This window comes from Prionailurus bengalensis, chromosome D3 (assembly GCF_016509475.1).
Source record: "Prionailurus bengalensis isolate Pbe53 chromosome D3, Fcat_Pben_1.1_paternal_pri, whole genome shotgun sequence".
Classification (NCBI taxonomy): domain Eukaryota; kingdom Metazoa; phylum Chordata; class Mammalia; order Carnivora; family Felidae; genus Prionailurus; species Prionailurus bengalensis.
Genome location: NC_057356.1, coordinates 22621621 through 22637565, shown reverse-complemented (window position 1 = coordinate 22637565; position 15945 = coordinate 22621621). Strand labels below are relative to the sequence as shown.

Sequence of the window (15945 nt, the reverse complement as noted above, 5' to 3'; positions counted from 1 at the left end):
TATAAAGTTCTATCAACATATTAAATGACACTGGGAGTTTTAAAAAAGTTTAAATGTAAGAGGTAAAATGACTACCAATTTAACGTTCCTCAAAGCAAAGAATATGCTGTACTGGAAATTTTTTTGGCTTTTGCATCTGGTCCAAATTGACATCAAACATTTATTTCTTGACAGGATTCAAGGCTGTTTTGATGCTTTGGAAAAGAGATACGTAAGAATGTTTTTAAATTTACACCAAGATTAAAGACTCATCTTTTATCCCTTAAAAAAAAAGTTTAGCCTTTATTTTGTTGTTGTGTAATAAGTGTACCATTGCCTACATTTGCATTTCTGAAACAGTTTCTTTTCATTTTATGTCTTTGTTGTCTCGTTAATGTCTTGTTTTCATTAATTAGAAAGGAAACCCTCACTTTTCTCTTTTACATACTCATATCTTTTTGACCACAGAATTTCCTCTGAAGTCACTGGAAGAGATCCAGAGGATGTGGGACAGGGGAGACAAGAATCTGGCATTTAGCACGTTGAATATGTTCAAAATAGTTGTGATTAAATTCACAGATATGAAAGGAAAAAATAGACTTGAATAAGTCTAGTTTTTATTCTATGTTGGTTATTTTGTTAACTATGTTTGGTGCATGTATATAATACATTCCCTCAAAATAGCTAGTATTGTAACTTGGAGTTTTAAAAAATGCAGCTGAATTTTAAGTGCATCAGATCTTTCTTGCTGTCCAAGACAGCTATGAAGGGTGTAAAATTTAGAGGCCCTGGTCCTAGTTGAAGAGACAAGATGTATATAAATTAACCTTCTGCCTGCATCCCCTCCTTTTCCCCATCTATATCTTCTTTTAACTTCCTCAATTCCTATCCCTTTAAGAAATTTTGAGGTGAATAAGCCTTACATAGGATTATTTAGTTGCACTCATACATTTCCTTTTTCACTGAACAGTTATTATTTATGATTTATTCAACACTGACCTGGGGGACTGAGGGATACAAAATTAAAACAGATATGGGATTGTGCACACAAAGATTTTCTAGACCATGGCAGAAAATAAATGATATTCATGTGCACGGCTGATGATCAGCCATGATACACTGGCCCAGCTGTGTCTGTTGTTAAAATATTGAAATATCAGGTGGTAAATAGCTGCTTCGCTGAGACCCAGAATGACCCCCACCATGGCGTCCCCCTCACCTCATCACTGTCTCTTTTGGGATCTCCCCAGACTGATTCATAATCTAGCAATTAAAAGGTTAACATCTGGCCCAGGGGGAGCTTCCAGGAACCCAGCTCCAAGGCTAAATTGGCATCCTTTCCGATTGGCCCATACCTGTGCCATATTGTGCTGTTAAATGTTTATTTTTTTCATATTAGTTTGATATTTTTATGTAAAAATATCAGAAATATTTTGACTACACCTCTATCACAAGTATAAGTAACCATAATACTCATTAGAAATTGTTGCATGCTAAAGGAAAGATACTGATTGTTTACAATGGAAATATGGAAAAGGAGGGGTTATATCTAGTGAGGAGCATGAAGGAAATCTTCGGGAGAAAATGGCTTTTGAACTTTGAAAGCCTTTAGTATTTGGACAGGTTTAAATGGAGAATGCATACTGAATGGTGCTCATTCATTTTCCTTCAAATGAATTCCTTCCAACATTCTTCAGCATCCATCATTGACAGGCACTACAATATAGTTAAGAGCACAAGTTTTGGAATCAGTCTGAAGGAAATCCCATTTCTGCCACTTAACACCTGTATAATCTTGGGCAAGTACCAACATCTTGGTTCCTCAGTTTCTTTATATACAAAATGGGGATAATAACAGAACTTACTCCTTAGGGTTGAGAATTAAATGGACTAATCTAAAGCACCGGTTTTCAAATGTGAGCTTGCATTAGAATCACCTGGAAGACAGTTAAAACACATATTGCCAGGCTCTACTCCCCAAAATTTCTGATGTGAGAATTTGCATTTCAGATAAATTCCAGATGATATTGAGACTGCTGGTTTAGGGACCATACTTTGAAACCACTGATTTAAATTTTTAGTACAATGCCTGGCACATAATAAACACTATGAAAGTGTTAACTCTTTTTCCTCCCCCCATCCCTCCCTCTCTACTTTCCTCCTTCCCTTCCCCTTCCTTTCATCTCTCCCTCCTTCTCTCCTCCCACCTTCTCTTATTCTTCTTTCCCTCCTTTCTTCTTTTCTTCATTCCCTCTCTTCCTCCCTTCCTTTCTTACCTATTTAATCTGTGCCAGACATTGTACCTAAATACTGGATGAGAGAAAAATGTGATTCCTCAAGGAGGTTACAGTCTAATGGAGTCACTTCTTAAATAATTACAATGTTAGGTGTACTAAAATAGCAGTGTGATGTAAAAAGATTATCTACCTAGTTTGATGGATTTATTTTACTTAAATGGCTATCTGTATGACTGAATCAATTAAATTTATTGTTTTGGGAGATTAAAAGACAACACCTTAGATGGATGGCCTAGGTTCTTAATAGTATTTATATTTGTTTTTCAGTTGTTAGTATCTTAATTTCCTACTAGGAAATAGTTAATGTTGTTGTTGTTGTTGTTTTAAGTTTTTATTTATGAGAGAGAGAGAGAGCACAAGCAGGTAAGGGGCAGAGAGAAGGAGAGACAGAATCGCAAGCAGCTTCTGTGCCATCAGCACAGAGCCCGATGTGGGGCTCAAACTCACAAACTGTGAGATCACAACTTGAGCCAAGATCAAGAGTTGAACATTTAACTGACCTAGCCACCCAGGTGCCCCAGGAAATAGTTAATGTTTTAAAATTAGTTTGAGTAGGGGTGCCTGGGTGGCTCAGTCGGTTGAGTGTCCGACTTCAGCTCAGGTCATAATCTCGCGGTTTGTGAGTTGGAGCCCTGCGCCGGGCTCTGTGCTAGCAACTCGGAGCCTGGAACCTGCTTCAGATTCTGTGTCTCCTCCTCTCTCTGCCTCTCCCCTGCTCATGCTCTGTCTCTCTTTGTCTCTGAATAATAAATAAAAATATTAAAAAAATTTTTTAAATAGTTTGAGTAAAGTCAAGTTTGAGTATCTAGAGATTTTGAAAGATGTTCTGTTGAAGATGATGATTATTTCTAGTTGTGAAATTTTAGGTGATTTTACCCTGTTTTCTTTGCAGTTCCTATTGTGCTTAAATTCTTTAAAGTAAGCATGTACGTATTTTTAGATAGCTATAAAAAAGAGACTATATTGTACATAGCCTCCTAATTTGTCTCATTCCCATTTTCAATCCCCTACCATTCTAACCCAGTGTCCACACTACATTCTTCAGAAATCTGTCTGATCATGTCAATCTCTTGCTTGAAAATCTGCCATGGCTATGTATGTATGTATGTATGTTTTATTTATTTAAGTCATCTCTACACCCAAAGTGGGGCTCAAACTCACAACCCCAAAATGAAGAGTTGCATGCTCTTCTAATTGAGCCAGCCAGGCACCCCATTTCCATGACTTTTAAAATAACATTGAGAGTCCTTCACAGAGAACCTGTATAATCTGGTCTACACCTGCCTTTCCAAGTCATCACTCTCACCATTGCTAACCATAGTCAAGCCACACAAGGATTCTAGAACATGCCAAATGCCTTTTCCTTTTGTTGTAGTATTCTTTTTTGCCTGCAAAATTCTCTTCACTACCCATACCTTTTACCTGGCTAACTCCAATGTATCTTTCAGGTCTCAGCCTAAATATTTACTTTCCCAGAGAAGTCTTTCCTGGCACACAACCCCCTACCCCAGCCTAGATTGTCCTTTTGTTTAATGTTCTCAAGCACCTCGTGATGCTTTGTCATAGCAATTAACACGATTGTAATGATGTACCTATCTGTTTGCTTTTTTGTTTAATGTTTTCTCTCCTGTTGGTCTGCATGTTCCTTGAGATCAGTAGCCATTTCTATTTTTGAATGAATGAATGAACTATTAATCAAATAATTAATATAAAGTTTCACTGTATAGTCTTAAAAATAAATTGTATGCAGTAACCAAAATAGCCACACAGTGTCACTAAAGTTTTATTCCTCAGGGTGAAATAGGTGAACAATTTGATATGAAATTATCAGTCCAGAAATTTTCTTTTAATTTTTTTCTTTTTTTTTTAAATTTTAACTAGGTTCCATACCCAATGTGTGGCTTGAACTCACAACCCTGAGATTAAGAGTCTCATTCTCTACTGACTGAGCCAGCCAGGCGCCCCTGGTCTGGAAAATTTCTAATTTGTATTCTAGTTTTTAAATTTTTATCAGAGGCTAGATTGTATCTCTATCTATATATTGGATTACTCTTTCAAGCAGAGAGAATCTGTTTATAGTAATATATATGCAGGTAGGGCAAGGGGTTTTATAGACATACCAGACTTTAAAATTTTTTCTTTAGTAGATTAGTTTCAAAAGACAATTTTTTGGAGATACTTGTGGCATATTTAATGTTTAATAATAATGAATTATTTTGTGTATCTTTTGCTTCTTCAACTAAAATATAACTTTTAGAGAGTACAGATAGTATTTTTTTTTGCATCCTTCCTCTCCCCAGCAGAACCCTATGTATGTAAATTTATACACATTTGAATAAATGAGTGAATTAGTATCCCTTTTTCAGATCTTCTACCGAAATCTTTGAACGTCTCTTAAATCATATTTTAATTAGCTTTTATTGAAAATAACAATAATATCTGTACAAGTATATAATAACAGTAGTTTTCTTTTCTCTTGAAGCTACACATGGCAGTACTTACAGTAAGTACACATTTAAAGACCAAGCCCATGTCTCTGTTGTCTTTTGGCAAGTAAAACATTAAAACAGTACTATCTCCACTTCTCCCTGAATTTCTTTATGTGTCCTATGACATTTTGGAATTAAAAAAAATAGAATCTGTCAGAAGTTTTTTTTTTTAATGTTTATTTATTTTGAGAGAGAGAGAAAGAGAGAGGAGGGAATGGGAGAGGGGCAGAGAGAGAGGAAGAGACAGAATCCCAACCAGTCTCTGCACTGTGATATGAGGCCCCAGCTCAAGAGCCGAGCCGTGAGATCATGACCTGAGCCGATACCATGAGTAAGACGCTTAACCGACTGAGCCACCCAGGTGCCCCGAATCTATCAGAAGTTTTAATAAAAGATCACAAATTATGTATTTCTTAGGTATGTTATAATACATGGGGGAGTATATAGGATATACTGTCTGCCTCATATATTGGCCATCAGGATTTCGTTTTTTGAGTTACTTTAAAGACTTGGAGGTTTTTGTTTTTGCAGTTTTGTAGACTTTTTGGAGTTTTGTGCGCTTCTGGATATAACATGGTATGTATAGTTAAGAATAGAAAGAAAATGAGAAGATACTATTGGGAGTCTTAGATATTTGATTTACTTAAGCATTTTTAATTCAGTATTCAGTGAGGAATAATCTAGTAAGTTTCAGAAATTAACTGTTGTTTATTTTTCCTTAAACAGCTTTACACAAATCCCAAGGAACCTGAGGTAAGAACACACATTGAGATGTGATTATGCTTTATATTTACATGTTTACCTGGGTTGAGGCTATTGATTATGTTACTAGCTTACTGTGTGAGCAGAGTAACTCATTATGAGCTCTTTCAGTGTGTTTTGTTATGAACTTCACCAATTATTTATTATGAGATTTTAAAAACTACTTAGGGGTATTAAAGAAAAAGCATAGAGGAAAGCCTATTCCCTAACATGTTAAAATTAAAAATCTCTGCCTGTATAAAATCACATTTTATTATTTATTTTAACCTTTAATCCTTTATTTAAAGGATTCTGAATCCTTTCTGTTTGTGGCCTTCTGGAAAATATGGCAGAATTCTAAACTTTTCTCCTTTTTGCCAATTACATTCTCTTCTTTTTGACCTTTTCATAGATTTTTACATCTTCTTTTATCTCTAAACGTCTTTCCTATCAAATCCTACTCCTACTCAAGGCCAATTTATGTTCAAATCTCCCATAAAAGCCTCTTGGCCTATGCTGTTCACACTAATTTCTTCCTTCTCTAAATTTCTTTTCTAGCAAGACTTCACAATTTAACATTCTCCATTGATTCATGTAGATTACTTTATCTCTCCAACCAGATTTTGAATTCTTTAGGACAAGTGTCTTATCTTGTATTCTGTGTCCCAAAGTGAATTTCATAATCCTGGGCATGTAATAGTTCCTTGTGCTACCTTGAATGGCAGCTGTGGCAATGATACAGAAATGGAAGGTGAAGGCCTCTATTCTTTCTTTTCATTCTATTCTCTTTACTTCCCTCCTAACTTTTTTTCCTTTTCCCTTTCCCTTTTCTTTGCTTTCAATTTTCTTTCTTAAGCCTATGAATTTAGCCTAACTGATGGCATTCAAGACTAGATTAAGCATTTTTAGCTTTTAATATCCTTTTTGGGGAAGATTATAAATAGCTGTTTTAGCAAGGTGGAAGAAAGCTGGTACATACAGGTGGGTAACAATTCCTCAATCCCCAAACTACTGCTTTTTATCTTTCTCTTATTTAGTTTCAAAATGTTTTTTTTTTTCCTTGTAGGTTTGGAGGGAAGTTTCCCAAACTAAAACCTTCTGATAAATTGTTAATAAATCGGTCATTTTCTTAATGCAATTAATTATTTTGTTTTCTTATGTATACAAAACTCTTAGTCTGAAACCAGAGCTTTTGAGATAGTGAAATGCTGAATAAATTGGGCTTAACTGTAGAAAACTCTTAAAGTGGAGGGTGTATGTGGGGGTGCTGTTAAATGAGCTTTGATACAAGGAAAATAATGAAGTTAGAAAACAAAAGCTTATAAAATGAGGTGCTGAACTATCATTTATAACCCAGAAAAAATATTTAATATTTTGAATGCTTGCAGATTGTTCCATATAGCACTGATCCCTAACTTCTGTGTGTTCATGGCACACTTTTGATTACTAGAAATTTTAGTGTCATGTTTGAGGGTATTAAAAGACCTAAAAGAAGGTGAAACCAGTCAGCAATAAGTACAGTATAACTATGGAATAGCAATGTTCATAAGGCCTAAAAGTATCCATGGGATTGCACTATTTTGTAGTTGCTGTTTAACATCAAGCCACTGATACAACTACTTACCTCCCTAATCTCATTTTTTTGTATACTCACAAAACCACATTCCCACATAAACACAGTCTTTCTTTGGCGTTTATCTGATATTGTGCCATGTTTCTTGATTCATATCTATAGAAGTATATTCTTCCCTAAACAAAACTAAACAAACAATAGCAATATTAACATATACCTGAGGCAAAAGCATTTTACACATGGATTAAAATTTGTAGTGATTTTGTGAAGAGTCTCTCATGGAATAATAGTCGTGAACCTCTGTCTTAAATAAGTGTGCTTACCAAATCCAAGGGCCAGTGGAGTTTTGTACAAAGTTGTGGTGTTCCTATACTTGCAGTTTTGTTCTGGTTGCTCCATTTCATGACAGAGATGAACTGACAGAGATAACTAAAATAGTGATGAGGTATAGTATAACTTTCCTATAGACATACTACAAAATATGTGGAGAGTATTAATAAGATGTGTAAACCAAAATGTGAATATGTTAAGAAAAGGTTTACACGACTTAATGCATGATAAAACTGTAAAGAATGGCTAGGTTTCAGGGCACCTGGGTGGCTCAGTCAGTTAAGCGTCTGACTTTGGCTCAGGTCATGATCTCACAGTTTGTGGGTTCGAGCCTCGCATTGGGCATCTTTGCTGATGGCTCTGAGCCTGGAGCCTGCTTCAGATTCTGTGTCTCCCTCTCTCTGCCCCTTCCCAATCATGCTCGGTGTCTCTCTGTCTCTCAAATATGAATAAACATTAAAATTTTTTTTTAAAAAAAGAATGGCTAGGTATCTTACTGTTTCACCATCTATTCCTATGTGCCTATTGAAGGTGGTCAGCATCCACTTTTAATAGATTGCTTCAAGAACTGAACTATACACGGTTCCTGTTTCTAGTCACAATTTGCTTTTAGAGACTTTGTTTAAAAAAAAAATCCTTGGGGCACCTGGGTGGCTCAGTTGGTTAAGCATCTGACTTCAGCTCAGGTCATGATCTCACAGTTAGTGGGTTCGAGCCCCGCATTAGGCTCTGTGCTGACAGCTCAAAACCTGGAGCCTGCTTTGGATTCTGTGTCTCCCTCTCTCTCTCTCTACCTTTCCCCTGCTCACACTCTCTCTCTTTCAAAAATAAATAAACATTAAAAAAAAAAAAAAAACCCTGGTAGAGGGGCACCTGGGTGCCTTAGTCGGTTAAGCATTTGATTCTTGACTTTGGTTCAGGTCATGATCTCACATTTCTTGAGTTCGAGTCCTGTGGCAGGCTGTGTGCTAACAGCATGGAGCCTGCTTCAGATTCTCTCTCCCTCTCTCTCTGCCTCTCCCCTGTTCTCCCTCTCTTTCAAAAATAAACAAACATTAAAAAACAAGAAAGAAACCTCAGTGTTAAAAAATTCCAGGGGGCGCCTGGGTGGCTCAGTCGGTTAAGCAGCCGACTTGGGCTCAGGTCATGATTTCGCCCATGAGTTCGAGCCCCGCGTCGGGCTCTGTGCTGACAGCTCAGAGCCTGGAGCCTGTTTCAGATTCTGTGTCTCCCTCTCTCTTACCCTCCCCTGTTCATGCTCTGTCTCTCTCTGTCTCAAAAATAAATAAACGTTAAAAAAAAAATTAAAAAAAAATTCCTTATAAGCATGAAATCCTATTGAATATGAACTCTATTCTGGCTGAATATTTATTTATTCAGCATTTTTTTTAAAGTAGGCTCTAGGCCCAACATGGGCTTGAACTCACAACCCTGAGATCAAGAGTTGGATGCCTTACCAACTGAGCCAGCCAGGTGCCCCAATTCAGCAAATATTAATTGGGTTCCCTTTATGTGCCTAACACTGTTCAAGGTATAAAAACACAGGAGTTAATGGGATAAATAAGGTCTCTATTCTCTGGAAGTTTGCATTCTTATGTGGGAGGAAAAACAATAAACAAACAAAAACTAGCAAAAGAGTTTCAAATAGTCATAATGCTATGAAGAAAATAAAAGAAAAGTAGTGTGCTGGAGAGTGCCAAGGCGGGGAATGGAAGAGGAAGGATTGGAGGGCAGTCTATGGAAAGCCTTCAGAGCTAAGCATGAAGGGCCAGAGGAGTCAGCCTATGCAGGTCTGTGAGAGGCAATGGCACATAACTGGCAGAATAGCACAGGAGTTAACACTGTAGGTGTTGAAGTCAAATCCTTACTAGATTCATGTATAGTGAGGATAATAATAACTACCTCAGAGCATTGATTGCGTAAGAATGAATAAATGTAGAGCATTTAGGGCAGTGCCCAAATATTATCATCAACTGGAGACAGCATGTTCCAGAGTATAGGTGTGCAAAGGCCCTAAGCCAGGAAGGCATCTTGTGTGTTCATGGACAGAAAGGGTGCCCTGAGCCTGGAACTTGTCAGGAGGGAGGGAAAGAAGCCGAAGATAAGGTCAGAAAGGTAGAGAGGGGACAGATGTGTAAGGTCTTGTGGGCTAAGGTAGTTTGGGATTTTATTCTAAGGGCAATAGGAAACTGTTGGGGGGTGTTTTAAGCAAAGGAGTGACATGGTCTGATTTGTGTTTTCAAAAGCCCTCTGGCTATAGAATACAGAATGAATTACTGGTCAAATAGTTTACAAGTAAGCAGATCAGATGAAAAGAGAAGTGGTAAAAAGAGAGAAAGAAAGAAAGAAAGAAAGAAAGAAAGAAAGAAAGAAAGAAAGAAAGAAAGAGAAAAGGGAAGATAGAAAGAAAAGGGAAGAAAAGGTAAGAGAAGAGAAGAGATAGTGGTGGTTTGGACAAGGAGATAATAATGGGTGGACTTGGGATATGCTTTGGAGAAAGGCCTGACAGGTCTTGCCAGTGTATTGGAATGTGGAGGGAGGAGAAAGGTTATACATTGCTGTTGCTTTGGTATCTGTGAATAGATTCAGTATGATTAACAGAAACCATCACTGAGTGGTTTAAAGGCCCATCTTTATTAGGCAACACATTAATCTGAGAAGCAGGAAAATATTTTATGAAATGTTAAGAAGAGACTAATGCCTGCTGTAAATATATCTTTTGTCATAAATCAGTCAGATGGAAGTTATAAGAGGTTAGCATTCTGTGTAAAAAATTACAAACATAACTCTTTTATTAATTGCTTCAGGGGCCAAATAATAAAGTGTTAATAAAATCATCAGCTGCTAAGGGCTCTCCTCTTGTTATAATTAAAAAAATAGAAGAACTCAGAGTATCAGAAAGCTAGAGTCTTTGTGAAACATGGGCAGGCAGGAAGAATAGGCATTGTTTGCTTGACAGGGCAATTACACCCAGCATTAGCCAAGAGAGGATGTTGCGTATCTAGCCTGTCTGGGGGAAACGTGTTACTGTAGGCACCTCTAGTGTCACACACCTCTCCTACTGGACTCATAAAACAGTCTTCTAAATTTTCTTTGATTTCCCAAGTAGACTGTCTTGCTAGAAAAATTTTTTTCTTTTAAATTAAGTCCACTGTGAATTAGTTGTTTTAGAGTTTAAGCAGCATGAGCCAATTTCCCCAGGACCTGATCACCTGTGATTAAGTTGTTTGCTAAGGTTTAAGAACAGCAGAGTTGGAAGTCCAAGTCTTAGAGTAGAGAAAAGTAACAGAAACATTGAGATGTTTTCTGATCAGTCTAACATCCTCATTCCCACAGTGTCAAGGAACAAATACTTAAACAGATAAATGAAGGGCATTTTTTGCGTTCTAACTTAAACTTATATCCTTTACCTGTCTTTAGGACCTTCTCTAGATATGTGGACAAACTTTACAATGTATCCGGACCAAATGTTTGCTTCAACTACTAGACCATCATTTTATTTTACATGGAGTATGTTTCTCATGAGGATGTGTCCCTTTTTATTGCTAGATTTGTTAACAGTGAGGGGAACAAATAGCAGTGGTATCTAGTTTTTAGTGCAGAATCAAAAAGCAAGATCTGAAGTCATAGATCCTGGTTCCTTTTTTTTTTAATATTTAAAAAATTTTTTTAAGTTTATTTATTTATTTTGAGAGAGACAGAGACAGTGTGAGTAGGGGAGGGGCAGAGAGAGAGAGCAAGGGAGAGAGAATCCCAAGCCGGCCCCACACTGTCAGCACAGAGCCCAATGCAGGGCCTGAACTCACGAAACCATGAGATCATGACTCAAGCCAAAACTGAGAGTTCGACACTTAATCAGCTGAGCCACCTGGGCACCCGGATCCTGGTTCCTTTTTGAATTTTTCTAGTTTTCCTGTTGCCATTCTAGTCTTCCTGGAATTACTGTAGTAGCCTCTTAATTGCTCTCATGGTTTCTCTTCTTCCCTCTGCATTGTTAAAATAACCAGAGTGATCTTTAAAAAAATGTGAATCACTACCATGCTTAAAACACTTTAGTATACTTCTGGTTTACTTAGAATAAAATCCAAACCCCTTATCATGGCCAATAAGTCTCCACAATCCTCATCTCCTACACTCTCTCACTTGCTTATTCATCTCCAGCCACTTGGCTTCCTCTTTGACCCTGAAAGAGGCTTACTTCCCTACTTTAGAACTTTTCACTGCTATTGCCTCTGCCTAGGATACCTCCCCCTCCCCCAGATCTGCACATGACCTCCTTTTGTCACTGAGGCTCAATTCAATCATCATCCCTTCAGGGAGGCCATCTTTGGCCCTTCTAAACCAAATTAGCACCTCTCCCTTCAATTCTCTGTAACAGCTTTTTCTTCATATTCTGCACAGAATTTATTACTATCTGAAATTATTTTATTTGTTTATTTACTTATTGACTGTCTCTCTCACTAGGCTTTGTATTCCAGGAAAACAGGGACCTTTTTTGTCACGTTCACCACTTTAACTCCAGTGCCTAACACAAAGTAGACGTTCCATAAATATCTGTTACATGAATGAATGCATTCTCAACTGGTCTCTCTGTCATTTACCTGTGCTGGGTCAGATACTTGAATCTGTGTCTTAGTTTCTCCATCTTTGAAACACTAACAATAGAATTTGCCATCTTGGGGCACCCAAGTGGCTCAGTCGGTTAAGTGGCTGGCTCTTGATTTTGGCTCAGGTCATGATCTCACTGTTGGTGAGTTCAAGCCTTGCATTGGGCTTTACACTGACAGTGCGGGGCCTGCTTGGGATTCTCTCTCTGCCCCTCCCTTGCTCTCTCTCTCTCAAAATAATAAATCAACTTAACAAAATGAATTTGCCATCTAACTCATTTTTAGCATGGAGGAGAAAAATTAAGCTATATTTATATCTGGAAATATTACTCCTGAATGATGTAATGCTGTGAAACAAACAGGTATATGGTATTGTAGTAGGTATACAATAAAAATATTCTCCACCTATCATCAGGTAAGGTTCTGGATTTCCTTTTTTTAAGTAATTTCTTTCTCTGTTTCATTTGATGTTTCTAGAAAGTGACTGAAATATACCAGTTCAAATTCAAATACACAAAAGAAGGAGCCACTATGGATTTTGACAGGTAGAATCTAATTAATTATTTAATAAACATGAGAAATAAGATTGAAGTAAACATAAGCTTCTTGAAGCCATAGATAGGCCTTATATTTCCTTTGTAACTTCCCCACCGATCCTACAAAAACCCTCTATTATAGAAAGAGACTGTAATAATCATTTAAATTTCTGAAATCTGTGGATGAAATTGGTAAGAGTAGAGTCTTCCTTTGCTTCTTTTCCTCTTCTTATAGGTGATATTAGTGGGGTCTAAAGACAGTCAAGTTTGGTGGTTAATAGTTCCAATTCCTAAGGCAGAGAGACCTAGCTTGGGACACTCTATTATTGGTCTAACTTTGGAAAGATTACTCAACCTCCCTAGATGTTAATATTCTCATCTGTACAGTGTAATGAATAATATTTACATCATATGGTTGCTGTGACTATTAAATTACGATGCATAGACAAAACTTGGCCCATGCCTGGCACATTTTAAAAAGCTGTAAATGGTACCTGATGGTAGTGGCAGTGATGGTGGTGGTCCTTGGAGGCAATGGTGGTTGGTGGGTGGCACAGCAGTCGAAATATTAATGAGGCTGTCTACATGTTGTTGATTGAAGAACTCTGTAAGATTCTATCTAGCCACTAATCTAAAGTTTCTCAATTGCTGTGCCAAGATATTGATCTTCTCTGCCCTCAAGATAGCTAGCCTGGGCCTGGAGTAGATGAAATCCCTGAACTATTTGCCTATAGACACAAATATTCTCACCTGCTTGTCCCAGTATGTCATACAAATGTAATTTTCTGTGTGTGTCCCTGTATGGAAAAAAGACTGGAAAACACTGTATTTTCCTATCAAGTCTAAAGTGCCAAATTAAAAAAAAAATTTTTTTAACGTTTATTTATCTTTGAGACAGAGAGAGACAGAGCATGAACAGGGGAGGGGCAGAGGGAGAGGGAGACACAGAATCGGAAACAGGCTCCAGGCTCTGAGCTGTCAGCCCAGAGCCCGACGCGGGGCTCAAACTCACGGACTGCGAGATCATGACCTGAGGCGAAGTCGGCCGCCCAACAGACCAAGCCACCCAGGCGCCCCTAAAGTGCCAAATTTTAGATACACTAATGGGTTAAAGAGCAAAGACGTGGGTATTTGCTTCAGAGGGTCCCCAGTATAGATGGAGATATTTTATTGAAAAGCAACATTTATTCCTATCCCAGTAGCTTTTGGATTCAGAAAGATCTAATTTTGCTGATGAGATAGAATAGAAGTGGAGAGGGTGGATGATAGTGAAAAGCCCTGGGTGGTAGAGGGCTCCAAGTCAGGGGAATGAGTGCCCATGAAAGGAATGACTCTGAAGAGAAACGTGGCCTAATTCTCAATTTTTTGTGCTATTAGCTCTGTCTTATCATTTACTGCAAGTTTGAGAATTTCTCTCTGAGATTCACTTCCTTAATTATTCCCTTATTTGTAAAACACAGACAGCACTAGGATGTGAAGAGAAAGTAAATTCTAGGAATGAGAATTAAAACATTAATCATCATAAACTAATATATATATATATATATACATATATATATATATATAGCATTTGAAAGATTATACACTTTTCATAAATATTCTCCCACATTAAACAGTTGCCTTTTACTCTCTAAAATTCAAATGTACTACTGGCAACCAGATTAATCTCTTTTATGAAGGCGTATATGCCAAGAGGTGAGCAGTAACACAAATGGCCACATCTTTCAGCTACTAAGGAGGAGAGAAGGTAATGCATATTACTAGTTTCCTAGAAACTAAAGGTAAACATTTATTTAAATGATTGATCATACAAAATTACCTTATCACCTCTTCCATGGTAAAAATAGCTTCCCTTTTAAAAGAGTGCAAGAGAGTCTTGAGTATGATTTTACATGATATGATTTTATGAATATGATATATACTGAAAGATCCCATAAGCTACATGCTACATGCCCCTTCACTCAGGCTACCTATTTCAAATTGGTTAAATCTTAGTAGACAATATATTCAAAATCAAAAGAGGACCAAATGTATTCACTTAATGTCTGTTTTATGAATTTACATTTCCTCCAGTACTCAATTAATTAAGATTATTTTTCACTATTGAATGCTTACTATGTGAAAGGCATTGTGCAAATATATTGCAGTGATAGTTCTTCCTAGAAACTACTCAAATATGAGACCTATTTGAAAAGAGAATTTTGGAGAGAAATTAAAAATATTTAGGGTTAGAAGGTAATTTGGTTCAACTTATTCATTCATTCATCCCACAAATATTTATTGAGTATTTACTGTAGCTGGCACAAAACAGTACTGTGGGCATGAGAAGATATAGCCATGCATAATCTAAAGGGGAGCATACAAACAGTTATAAACAGGAGTAATGTATGGGAGTTATCAAGAAAAACTTCCTTAAAGAGGTGACACATGAGCTAGCTATCAAAGGATGAATTTAGGAGAGTCAGAAAAAGAAGTGGGAAAAGTACAATATGAGCAAAGTGAGCAGCATGTGCAAAGGCATGTAGGTGAAAAGAAACTGAGTAGTAAATGCAGATGAGGTTGGAGGTGAGGGTGTGACTGGTCATGAAAGGCATTGCACACATACCATTCTTGAATTTGATTGAAAGGTGATAGGTGTAATAGGAGAATTTTAAGCAAGAGTGATATGAGCAGATTTTCCTATAGGTGTGTTGTTGCAGCAGTGATATAGAGACTGTTATTGCAGTGTAGACAAGAAGAAAAGCTAGAAGAATAGATCTCCATTGTTGCAATCCATGTAGGGGAGGGGATATCTCTGACAGATAACCAGACAGTAGAAAGGCCCAGAGCTGATGACTGATTTTCTATTTGGAGATGTGTAGAGATGTGTAAAAGCTTATCTCACAAGTGAGCTAACTGACCTAGAGTGTCTAAATGACTTGACCCAGGTCATTCAGCTAGTTAGCACAGACCCAATCAAGTCTTCTAATTCTTTTTTTTTTTTAATATAATTTATTGTCATATTGGCTAACATACAGTGTGTACAGTGTGCTCTTGGTTTTGGGAGTAGATTCTTGTGATTCATTGCTTACATACAACACCCAGTGCTCATCCCAACAAGTGCCCTCCTCAATGCCTATCACCCAGGGGTTTGTTCTCTGTATTTGAGAGTCACTTATGGTTTGCCTCCCTCCCTCTCTGTTTGTTAACTACTTTTTCCCCTTCCCTTCCCCCATGGTCTTCTGCTCAAATTCCACATATGAGTGATAACATATATCTGTCTTTCTCTGTCAAGTCTCCTAATTCTAAATCCACTGTTCTCACTGTTATGTGGTTATTTGTAACTCATATTTTTAAGAAATCAGGTCATATTTAAAATGCCTTAGGAACTTGCTACCTAAGAAATCCATTGTA

General features: G+C 37.3%; 1 protein-coding gene across 5 annotated transcripts in view; it reads left to right on the top strand.

The window, feature by feature from the left end:
* Positions 1 to 15945, top strand: part of HORMAD2 (HORMA domain containing 2) — a 90091-nt gene that overhangs the window by 19413 nt on the left and 54733 nt on the right. For all 5 annotated transcript variants that reach the window (XR_006294049.1, XM_043559317.1, XM_043559315.1 and 2 more), the window contains exons 5-8: positions 175 to 211; positions 4759 to 4779; positions 5492 to 5518; positions 12494 to 12561. Coding sequence is in view for 4 of the 5 variants with exons in the window: in XM_043559317.1 (XP_043415252.1) it covers positions 175 to 211; positions 4759 to 4779; positions 5492 to 5518; positions 12494 to 12561 (153 nt within the window). In the remaining variant the exon portion in view is untranslated. The remainder of the gene's footprint in view (positions 1 to 174; positions 212 to 4758; positions 4780 to 5491; positions 5519 to 12493; positions 12562 to 15945) is intronic.